The following is a 12,427-nucleotide window of genomic DNA, read 5'->3' on the forward strand; positions in this document are numbered from 1 at the left end:
AAAAAAGTATATGTGTAGTTACCAGGTTGACAAGGGGTGGATTGTAATGGCTGATACATTGTGTCAACTTGAGATATCCAATGCTTGGCCAGATCTGCTTGGTAATTCCATGACCTGGGGCATGGGCTCCACTCTAGAGTAACTCAGCACAAAAAGGGTATATAAAGGAGTTGAGGAAGGATTTGGCACCCCACTATCTTAGAGGAGTTCCAAGTTTCGCAGGGCCACTTCCTCAGAGGAGCTTTAACATCGCAGCTGCACCACTTCAGAGGAGCTTGGATCTGTGCAGCAGCTGCCAGCACTTCCTTAGAGGAGCTCTGGTCTTTGCAGTCAGTGTATAAGAGACAGAAGCTTGACAGACACCAAAACTGCTGCTCTTCCTCTGCTCTTTGTTCTTTTCTGCTGCCATAAACTGCTGCTGTCTGCATTGGAGCCAGTGAAGTATGGACTGGAACCTCCACAAACTTTCTTAATTTTGAGTGTCAGTATTTTGTCCCAGCAGCAAGGGAAAAGTAACTGAGACAGAAAAAAAAACAAACAACCAAACAACCAAAGATGTATTATATATGTGTACCAACCCCCCTCAATATGTACTGCAAACATGTACTAAGAAAGTTTTCTGTTTATGAGGCATATAATTTGGAAGATCTGGGTTAAAATTTAAGGGAAAATATTTTTAAAATAAAATATGCCAGGCATGGTGGTGTACACCGTTAAGCCCATCATTCAGGAGGCTGAAGTAAGAGGCTTGCTGCAAGTTCGAGGCCTGCCTGAGCTACATAGCAGAGACCTTGTCTCAAGAAAATAAATAAAATAAAAATAAAACCTTGGGGGAACTACCCACTTGGGGCTCCCTCCTGTCCCTCTCTTGGACAGGAGCTTTCTTTCTCTCAATAAATATATTCTGCTCAAAAAAATAAAATAAAATAAACCTATTATCAAACAGCCAGGTGCAACGGCAAGTGCCTATAATCTTAGCACTCTGCAAGAATGAGATATGAGGATGACAATGCAAGGCCAGCCTTAATACTTCAGCAAAACTCAACCTCAAGAGAAAAAAATATATAATAAAATAAAAAGAAAGGGGATGTAGCTCAGAACAAAGGACCTGTGTTCAATAACTACCTCAAAACTAAAACAAATCATTTTTTATTAAATCCACCATATTATATAAACAGTGATTAGTAATTTCTTGAAATCTACATCAAAATTTGAGCTGCAATTGTTCAGAAATGGTACCATTCAAAACAGAGTGGAAAAAAAAAAAAAAACCCACAAAGTGAGCTAGGTAATGGTTCACACCTGTAGTCACAGCAATCAGGAAGCTGAGGCAGTAGGATCATGGTAAATTCAAGACCAGCCTGGGCTACACAGTGAGTTCAAAGCCAACCTGAACTACATAGCTAGACCCTGTCACACACACAAAAAAAGGTGAAGGTATGACCCCAAATCAACTAAATTACAATTCTTAAAAGATGTGTTAAGTCACAAACCAGGTTTATTTAAAAGACCTGGGAGACAGACTCCACATAATCAAACATACACAAAACTCCACAGGAAAACCTGACAAGTATAAAATTAAAAATCAAGAAAAATATGGACACGCACTTCATGAAGTTTGTAATATTGTATTTAAAAAACAAGATGGCGGGGAGCACCCTTGTAATTCTAGTGTTCTGGGGTGCGATACCAGGAGGATTGTGAGTTCAAGCCCAGTCTGAGGAACTTAAGACCATTCCTCAGAACAAAAAAATTTTTAACATCCAGGAGCATGCTCAGTACAAAAGGCCCTGGGTTCAATCTCCAGTATAGAAGAAAGAAGTGAAGAATTCCACAAGCTACCAAATTTCAATTCCCACACTCTCCAAAAAGGGTCAAAAGAAGTTCAAGTAACGATGCCAACTGAAATTAGTTTAATTATTCTACAAATAGCTCAAAACCTAGAGAAAAAAAAAAAAAAAGAAAGTGATTTTGCACACAAACTAAAACAAAAAAGTTTTAAAAAGCAGATTCGGATAGATTTAGGAATCCAAAAAATTTGGGCCCTAAAATGTCAATGCTATCAACCAAGTACAGTAGTCTTTTTACTTTCAAAATTATGTTAAAAAATGTTCAGGAACAGGTTAAGAAAAAATAAAATGAACTAAATCCCAATCTTACAGCTGTACAAACACCTTTCTGTTTCCTTAGCAAACACATAAGCATTTTGCAAAATTATTACTTCCCACTGTAAATCAGAACAACTACGGTTCAAACGTAAGCACTCACTTAATATTCTGCTAGGACTGATCTGGGTAGAAAGGCAATCAACTTCATTCACAACTACAACAGAAATGCAATTGAGGCAACTTATCCACATTCCTTCATTGCTCAGCTCTGTTACTGATTTCAATATATTTGCTATTCGTAAGACTTCGCTGGGACTATACATGGCAAGAGAAAAATAAAATGAGACAGTTAATTAGCATACTACCATTATACAAAAATGCCAAGCAAACTGTTAATGAACAATGTCCTTGGATTCGTTTCAATTTCTTATCCACTAAAGAGCTCAAAAATGCTACTTGTCTGAGACAGAAGAAGCACAAGTTCAAGCCTAGCCTTGGCACTTAGCAACTTAGTGAGGCCTTATTTCAAAAATAAAAAGTAAAAGAAGTGGGCCAGTGAGATAGCTTAGCAGACTAAGCACCTACTTTGGCAAGCACAGGGACTGGAGTTTGATTCCCGGCACCACATGCTACACTGGTCCAGCCTAGTGAGCAATTAGCCAGTCACCAAGATCAGGCAAGGGGGGCGCACCCTATAATCCCAGCGCTGGGGAGGTTGAAAACAGGAGGATCACTACGAGTCTGAGATGCACAGTAAGACCCTCTACTAAATATATAATAAATAAGTAATTAGGGACTGGGGAGATGGCTCAGAGTAAGTGCTTCCCTGACAAGCGCAAGGGCCTGAGTTCAAGCCCCGGTTCCACCAAAAATAAATAAATAAATAAATAAATAAGTAAATAAATAAAACTACAGAAAAGGGAAAAAAGTAAAAGAAGTACAGGGGAGGTAGCTCAGTGTGAAGGACCTGGGTTTAACCCCTGGTACTCTCACTTCCCCAAAAGCTACTTGTTTTTATTTAAAACAATGGCAGTGTAGAAAGTAACTGCCTATTTTCTCTCATTACCATGAGATAGTATTAATCTTTCTTACAATAGCTGAGAGATTAAAAAATTCTATTTCACTGATTTAAAACTGCAGTAACTAATGGGGTGGTCACTTACCATCCTTCCCTTCCACTCTTCCTTATTTGTTTGTTTTGGTTTGATTGAGATAGGGTCTTGCTACTTATTCTAAGCTGGCCTTGAACTCATTAGATCCTTAGCTCAAATTCAATAGTGGTCCTATGTGACCTACCACACCTGGCTCTTCTACCCATTCTTTTTGTTATTGTGTTGTTTGGGGTTGGTTTTCTGAAACTGTATCTTACTATATATTCAGTGCTGGCCCTGAATTATAGATAGCCCAAGCTGGTTCAAATATCACATGATTCTCCTGCATCAACCTCCCCAACACTGGAATTAAAGGTGTGTGCCCACCATACCTGGTGTGTTTAATTTTTTTTTTTAAACCTAACTACTGTATTGGCCTTTTTACTATAAACACTAGCCTCCATTTACAACAGCGCAGCATGAACACATATACCTCTATAATCTGAAGAAGCAAAGGTAAACTTTCAAAGGGTTGTTTTAAAGAATATTATGTATAGTATTAAGAATTATAGTAGCTTAGAATGGCTACTCCTTAAAAGTCCATAATCCTAACCAAATCCTAGTTCCTGTCCCTACTTCCAGCCAAAAGATGACCATCCACCCTATACCTTCCAACCAAACACAGGATATCACAAAGAATCTTATCAAACTCTTATCCTAATCACTTGTCCAGCTTTAGAAATGCCTGTTGTTCAATTTAAGCACTTTCTGACCCCTTTCTACACTTCTACCTACAAGAACATGTCTACAGGGCCATGATCCGCCAGCCCTAGTTAGAGTACCACCCATGAGTGAATGAGTATGGATCACGTTCATTTGTTCATTCTTCTGGATCATGTTTCTTTTGGGTTTTCTTCTTTTGCATGTTTTGAAGCAGTCTCAGTTTAGACTGGCTTTGAACTCACGACAGACCTCCTGCCTCAACCTCCCAAGTGCTAGATGACAGTTGTACACCACTAGCCTGGTCCATGTTCTGACTCCACAGAATCCAAGGCTTTCCAGGGTATACCCTGCTCTGGGATCTGACTCTTCCTTAGATGACTATGTATTTCAAGCTCCTAGTACCATGCCCTTCAAAAAAGATCTCTCTGTTGTTATCCATAGGGCCTTTGCCTATCAAACTAAAAAGTCAGTCACATCAAAACATAAAAATAAAACTATCTGTAGAATTTTATTTCTCACTTCTAATTATACCTTTATACTTCAACTACTTCCAACTACTACTATATGCTACATAACTGTATGGATCTCTAACAGCATTTGGAATTCAATCTCACCAATATTCAACATTCCATTTTTCTTGAGTTTTTTCATATGCTTTTGGTATCTTCAAATGTAAAGGTGCTGCACTCAAAGCTTTTTAATTTTATTTAGTGATACTGGGGATTGAACCCAGGATCCTCATACTCAGCCATAGCCGCTGCCCTGCCTCCACCCTTCTGTAAGATTTTAAGTCAGGATCCTAGCTGGGCATGGTGGCCCACACTTGTGATCCCAGCACTCAGAAGGCTGAGATAGGAAGACTGTTAAGAGTTTGAGGCCAGCCTAGGCTACAACGTGAGCTCAAGGCCAATCTAAGATGCAGAACAGGATCCTATCTCAAAACGACAAAAAAAAAAAAAAAAAAAAACAATGCGCAAGATCCTACTAAGTTGCCCAGGCTAAACTTGAATTCACAATCCTGATTCAGCCTCCCAAAGTACTGGTATTACAGGAGTATACCAACACACCTGGCAAAGCAGAGCTTTTTAACATGACATAAACTTCCTAAGAAACTTATAAACAGCATAAAATTAAATATAAAAGTCTGTGTGTATCTACGTGCATGTTTGGGGTAAAGGTATACAGTTTCACTAGGCTCTCAAAAGTGACTCAAAATAGATTCTTCTGTTTCTCTGTACTGTCCATAGCAACAAGCAATGAACACACTCCAGAATTCAGTTAGCATTTGCTGGATAGTTACGCATCCACACTTATGTGTACACACGCACACATGCAACAATGTATACCCACAAAACTGCTTACAGTTTTCTTGCTATGACACTTAATTAAAAATATGTTAAATCCTGAATTTCACTTATTTAGAGACATTTACATTGAGCCAAACTATGTCAAAACCTATTACAGGCCCTAAGAATTCAAAATGGACATTAGACTATCCAAACACAAGTAACTCAATGGGGGAGACGATCGTAACACAACTGGTATAAAAGCAATGATACCAAGGTGCTGGGAAGGGAGTTCATAAGTGGTGGGAAATTGCTGAGAACACATAAGCAAGCACTATGCAGACAATAAAACACTGGGAACACAAACACATTGAAGGGTAGTACCAGGGAAAAGAAGCCAAAGAATAAGGCAGGGTTGGAGCAATCAATGAACAGCAGAAATGAAGAGCAGATTCAAGAGGTTGAAATCAAAGTGCACCAGTAAAGACTGAAAGAGAGTCCAAAGGACCCTGCAGTTAGAGGTTATTTATCAGTAGCCTCAGGCAGAATTATAGACAAAAGAATGCAAGATTAAAAAAGGATTCCTTTTAGGATGAGAGAACTTAAATAGGTTTATCAAACTGAAGGAAAGTTCAAGAGTCCAGAAACAGGTGGTATAGGGCTGGCGAGATAGCTCAGTGGTCTAAAGCGCCTGCTTAGGCAAGCATGCAGGGAACTCGGTTCGATCCCCAGCACCACATAACATGCCAACCCCACCCCCTGCATGGGCTGAGCTGACCATTAAAAAAAAGAAAGGAAACACTAAATTAAAAAAAAAAAAGAAAGAAATAGGTGATATAAAAGATCAAAGTAAGCAAACAGACAAAGTCAACAGAATAACTGGAGAAGTTGAGCTTAAAACATTCTCTCTGGTAAAGCCAAAGAAAACAAGAACAGCAAAGCCAGGGGTGCTGTTAACATGCCTACAACCACAGCATTTAGGAGGCTGAGGCAGGATGATCTAGAGTTTAAGGGCAGCCTGGAATACACAGCAAGATTTCATCTCAAAAAACCAAAACAAAAACAAAAAAGCAGAGTTTTGAATAATATAATTTACATCTTATATTGTTTGAATTTTCTTTTTAAACTTTGGGCTTTAAAGTGAGATCCTACACCACAATGTTGATATAGATTAATTATAAAATAGCTCATCAAAATAACTCATCATAACATGTAATTTTCATCACTATAATATTTAGAACTATAAGTTGGGGTAAAAAAAAAAAGCTGGGTTTGTTTCTTCACTTGATCAAATTATTTAAATCTCCGAGATGTCTTCATTAAGAACAATTTCAGGGGCTGGAGAGATGGCTCAGTGGAATAAGCACTTCCCTAGCAAGCGCAAGGGCCTGATCTCAATCCCCAGTTCCACCAAAAAAAAAAAAAAAAGAAAAAGAATAATTTTAGTATAAGGAAAATGTTCAACATCATTGATCAATCCAAAAACATATAAATTAAAACAGATTCCATCTTTCTCACTCCAGAAAGACTACTATCAAAAATCAACCAGCATGGTGAGATGGCTCAGTGGTCTAAAGCACCTACTTAGAACAAGCTTAGCAAAGCACAGGGACCACGGTTCAATCCCCCAGCACCACATGCCAGCCAGCCCCGCCCCCTGGTGGGCTGAGCTGGCCACACACACACACACACACACATAAATTTTTTTTAAAAATTAAAAAAAAAAAAAAAAATCAACCAGCATTAAATGCTGATGGATTGTGGTTTAAAAAAAAAGACCCCTTCTCTATTGTTGGTGGGAATGTAGACTAATTAGTACAACTACTGTGGAAATCAGTATGGAGAGTCTGCAAGAAACAGATTAGAGGTTCCATTTAACCCAGCTATTCCTCAGGGTTGGGGAGATAGCTCAGTAGTCCTGAGTGCCTGCCTGGCAAGCGCAAGGACCCAAATTTGACCCCTAGTACAGCATGCTGGCCACTAAAACCAAGCACTGTGGCACACACCTGTAACCCAGGACTGGGGAGGCTGAGATATGAAGTTTACTACCAGTCCAAGCTGCATAGCGAGGTCCTGTACCAAATAAGTAAGCAAACACATACAAATTAAAAGCATCATACTAGAGTGATAGATACACACCCATGTTTACAGTGGCACAATTTTCAATAGCTCAATCTTAGAAACAGCACAAATGCCTATCAGTTGATGAATGGATAAGGAAGATGTGCTGAGTAGGGTGACAAACACCTTTAATCCGAGCACTTGGGAAACTGAAGCAGAAGTATTACTGAGAGCTTGAAGCCAACCTAGGCTACACTGTAAGTTCAAGGCCAACCAAATTGCATAGTGAAACCCCATCTCTAAAAGGAAGAAAAAAAAAGGGGGGGGTTATAATATAGTACTATTCTGCCATAAGGATAAGTTTAGCCATTTCTACCTAAATGAATGTACTGGGCTGAGGAGATGGCTCAGTAGAATAAGTGCTTCCCTGGCAAGCTCAAAGACCTGAGATCAATCCCTGGTTCCACCAAAAAACTAAATGAATGTACCTTGATACTTAAGTGGAATACATCAGACACACATGTAAAAATACTGTACTGTTCTCTGATATGAGAAACCACAAGTGTAAGTAAGTACCAAAATGTAACAGATACTGTGAAATAGGAAAAAAAAATCTTCCAAGGAGAAAGGGAACTGGAAAAGAAAGACGAGAAAGGAAGAAATGGAAAAGAAAAAAGGACAGAAAAGTATACCACATCTCCTTACAAGTATACTGAACATCTCAAAACTATCATTCTGATTTATATTTTCTTTGCTTTCTACAGTAAATCCAAATTACCTGAGAAATGAAGGCATTAATAAAATAATAAGCAAAATAAGATAAACTTTAAGATTAGCAAGGTGGCATATGGCTGTAGTCCCAGCACTCAGGAGGCTGCAAAATAAAGATAGCTGTGAGTTCAAGGCCAGGATGAACTACACTGCAAGATTTTTATCACACACACACACACACACACACACACACACACACACACACCAAAAAAACCTCCCCTTTTAAACACAGGGCTGGAAATATAGCTCAGTGGTAAAATGGGTACCTAGTGTGGTTCAATCCTCCAGCACGCAAACAAAACAAATTAAAAAGGCCCTCAAAGTGTACTGCAAATGGCTGTTAGATAAACAGCCTCATAACCAAGAGATAGGGAATATTGTTCTTGTTAAGGCCAGTATTATTTTCAGAGTGTTATGAATTGAAATCTTATTTTCCTTTTGCAATTTTTGAATCTAATACCATGAAATATTCCAAAAGTGTAAGTATAAATATAAACAATTTGTATTTCTAGGTATAAACAAGATCAATTCTAAAGGGAGCAACAGAAGTTGTTTCCTTGTATGGGTTACTAAAGAAATCTTAAGATAAAAACACAGACAGGATCTCTGCTTTATCTGCATTTCCAAGCAGGCACAGAAGCACCTACCTCTGACACACAAAAGCAACAAGTTTAGGAAACAGTCTTATTACAAAACGGAGCTCTAACTTCTTAAGGCTCAGTTTTAAGTACAAGAATCAGCCCAAGAGGGCTGGAGACAAAGCTCAGCAATCTAAGCACCTGCCTGGCAAGCACAAGGGCGCTAGGTTTGATGTCAGTACCAGGCAAAAGGTGGCACACTCCTATAATCCCAGTGCTGAGGAGGCTGAGACAGGAGGATCACTAGAGTCTGAGCTACAATAGTGAGACCCTGTACCAAATAAACAAATAGATTTTTAAAAAACAGAATCAGACTAACAAAAATGGCAGACTGAGTCATGAAAATCAAATTCTTTTTAGGTTTCATTATTGGTATTTTGTTTTGTTTCCTTTTGTTGAGATAGGGTCTCATTATGCAGTTCAGGATGGCCTTGAACTGAATATATAGCCCAGGTTGGCTTAGAACTCATAGCAGTCCTCCTGCCTAAGCCTCCCAAATGCTAGGATTACATACAGATGTGCGCCACCACACCCAGCAAAAATCAAATTCTAATGAATCACAACCTGCAACAAACTTACAAAGGTGATTATGAAATTCAGCATATACAAATTAATGTTTTTGGTACTGGAAAATGAACTCAGGACCTTGTACACACTATTAATCAATTTTACAACTAAATTCAAATTTGCTCACAAGTCCCTTTTGCCATGTTACTGCACACTGTGCACTGCAGAGTATACTCTTCAAATGAGACACGACTCCCATACGTTCTCCCTCAAAGATGTGAAACAGATTAAATTGGAAAATAACTATATAACTACTTTTAAATTCTCCAAATACAGTACCATAACATGAATGTGTTTATTTCTTTTATTTTGTAATGAGACAGGGTCTTGCTATGTAGTTCAGGCTGGCCTTAAACTTGATGTGATCCTACTGCTTCAGCCTCCCCAGTGTTTGAGTTATACACGTGTGCCACTGCATCTGGCTTAAAATATGTATGTTCATTTAGTAAGAAGACTCCACATTAACAAAGTGTCTTGTTTTATGTTTGGTCTTTCCTTTTTTTTTTTTTTTTTTTAATGTATTTTAGTACAGCGTCTACAGGGTCTACAAGGGTCTCACTATATAGATCAGACTCATAGTGATTCTCCTGTTTTCAGCCTCCCAAGTGCTGGGGATTGCAGGCATGTACTACCATGCCTAGTCTCAACTGCCATCTCAGCATGCCCTGGGGGGCAGGGTCAGGGAACAGAGCCAGCACAGCATGCCAGGAGTGGAACCCCAATCATTTTGCTCTGCCTAAGCAGGTGCTTTCATCTGCCAAGCTACCTGGCAGGTCGTAGTTTTTCCGTTTTTTAAAGACAGGGTCTCACTATGTTCATGCCAACCTTCAGCTCACTATGTAGCCAGACTGGCCTTGAATTTTGTGTTGAGCCTCCTGCCTTAACCTCTAGAGTGCTAAAATACTGGTGTGCACCACCATGCATGGCTTATGCTTTATTTATCTATATTTCACCTTCACTAAATGACCTTTCGTGTGTGTATGTGTGCACTATACTGGGGATTAAACTCAGGACTTTGTGCTTGCCAGGCAAGCAATTATTCTTCTGAGTTATCTTCCCAGCCCTTAAATGACTGCTTTCCATCCACGGGTCTCTTCCTCCTTAGCCTCATGCTTCAATTTCTTCTGACTTAAAAATTCAAGCTTCGGGCTGGTGAGATGGCTCAGTGGTCTAAAGCACCTATTTAGAACAAGCTTAGCAAAGCACAGGGACCGCGGTTCAATTCCCCAGCACCACATGCCAGCCATCTTTGCCCCCTGGTGGGCTAAGCTGGCCACACACACACACACACAAATAAAATTTTAAAAAAATTCAAGCTTCACAGACCAAATGGGACAAGACTTTTCAATTGAATATAATCAACAGCAAAAAACAAAATAATCAACAGCATTTCTTTCTTTTTTTTCTTTTCTTTTTTTTTTTTTTTTTTTTTTGCAGTACCAGGGATTGAACTCAGGCCCTTGCGCTTGTCAGAGAAGCGCTTATTCCACTGAGCCATCTCCCCGGCCCCACAACAGCATTTCTTGATCGAACTGTAGGAAATCCTTTATAAACTTCTTTGAATAGAACACAAAACTCACTATTCATGCTGCTAAAAATACTAAGTAATATTCTAAAGTTTTAAATTATTGTCCCCAGCTGGGAATATGGCCCAGTGGCACAAGCAGCTTCCTGGCAAGCACAAGGTCTTCAGTTCAATTCCAAGTACCAAAAAATGAAAAATAAATTACTATCCCCCAAAACAGCATCAAGTCTCCATTTCATTTATTTATTTATTTATTTATTTATTTATTTATTTATTTATTTTGCAGTGCCAGGAATTGAACTCAGGCCGTTGTGCTTGCCAGGTTAAGCACTTATTCAACTGAGCTATCTTCCCAGCCCCTCAATTTTTCTAAAATAAAACCTGCCTCAATCATGTTATTCTATTTTTATTTTTTATTTATTTATTTTTTTTTTTTGAGAACCAGGGACTAACTCAGGCCCTTGTGCTTACCAGGGAAGCGCTTATTCTACTGAGCCATCTCCCCAGCCCAATCATGTTATTCTAGAAAGCACATCTTTTTTTAAAAAAAAGCCTGCATGATCACTGTGGAGAGTCACTGCTTGAATAAATGCATTAAATCACAAGACATACTTAGTAGATAAAAGCCCACCTCTTCTTGCATAACTGGAGTCCATATCTTTAAACTGCACCACAACAAAGTCTGAACATTTGAACAAAATGCTCTCCATTATTTCTTCACGTTTTGGGCCTGAACTGGAGTCTGAACTTTTTTCATGTGCAGCATCAAGTACCAAATCACACTAAAACAAAAAACAAACATAAATATTAAAATCATTTATAAAATAAATGTGATAGCTTTTATTTCATCAAAGTGATATTTCTTATATGCCTTTGGAAAAGATCATTTACTATAAGATAATGATGCCCTTTTTTCAGATATGTGACCTATTAACCATTCTATCATTCAAAATTCAAGTCTAAAGATGGTCTTTGTCACTATGGTCTGTCTTCAGTACAATAATTATTAAAATTAAAAAAAAGGAATATTAACCATCCTACTTCTCTTCTAGTTCACAATGTTTCAAAGCAGCTAAAACATTATAATAAGCACATAAATCAAGAAATTTCACCAGGGAGATAGCTTAGGGGCATGAGCACCTGCCTGGCAAGCATAAGGTCCTGAGTTCAATCCCTAGTACAAAAAGAGAAAAGGAAAGGAAAGGAAAGGAAAGGAAAGGAAAGGAAAGGAAAGGAAAGAGAAGGGAAGGGAAGGGAAGGGAAGGGAATCAAATCTCGTCAATTACCAAGCCAGCCATTAAAATAATTAGCATCTTGGACTGGCAGTGCCTGCTTAGGCAGGCACAGAGATCAGGCAACATGCCGTGCTGAGACTGGGCATGGTGGCGCACGCCTGTAACCCCAGTGCTTGGGAGGCTGAAAATAGGAGGATCACTACGAATCTAATCTGCGTAGTGAGACCCTGTAAACTGTATTAAATATATTTTAAAAAAAAAATCAGTATCTGAAAGAGAAGAACAAAAAATAAAACTGGTTTTTAAAAATTAGTTAAGGGGGCTGGTGAGATGGCTCAGTGGTCTAAAGCACCTACTTGGAACAAGCTTCACAAAGCACAGGGACCGCGGTTCAATCCCCCAGCACCACATGCCAGCCAGCC

The 12,427-nt window shown here is 38.9% G+C and overlaps 1 protein-coding gene across 7 annotated transcripts in view; it reads right to left on the reverse strand.

The window, feature by feature from the left end:
* Atxn2 (ataxin 2) overlaps positions 1-12,427 on the reverse strand; it is a 140,199-nt gene that overhangs the window by 92,467 nt on the left and 35,305 nt on the right. For all 7 annotated transcript variants that reach the window (XM_004635919.1, XM_023720529.1, XM_023720527.1 and 4 more), the window contains exon 5: positions 11,402-11,552. In XM_004635919.1, the coding sequence (XP_004635976.1) occupies positions 11,402-11,552 (151 nt within the window). The remainder of the gene's footprint in view (positions 1-11,401; positions 11,553-12,427) is intronic.

The sequence above is a fragment of the Octodon degus genome, unplaced genomic scaffold (genome assembly GCF_000260255.1).
Source record: "Octodon degus isolate 3935 unplaced genomic scaffold, OctDeg1.0 scaffold00076, whole genome shotgun sequence".
Taxonomy (NCBI): Eukaryota; Metazoa; Chordata; class Mammalia; order Rodentia; family Octodontidae; genus Octodon; species Octodon degus.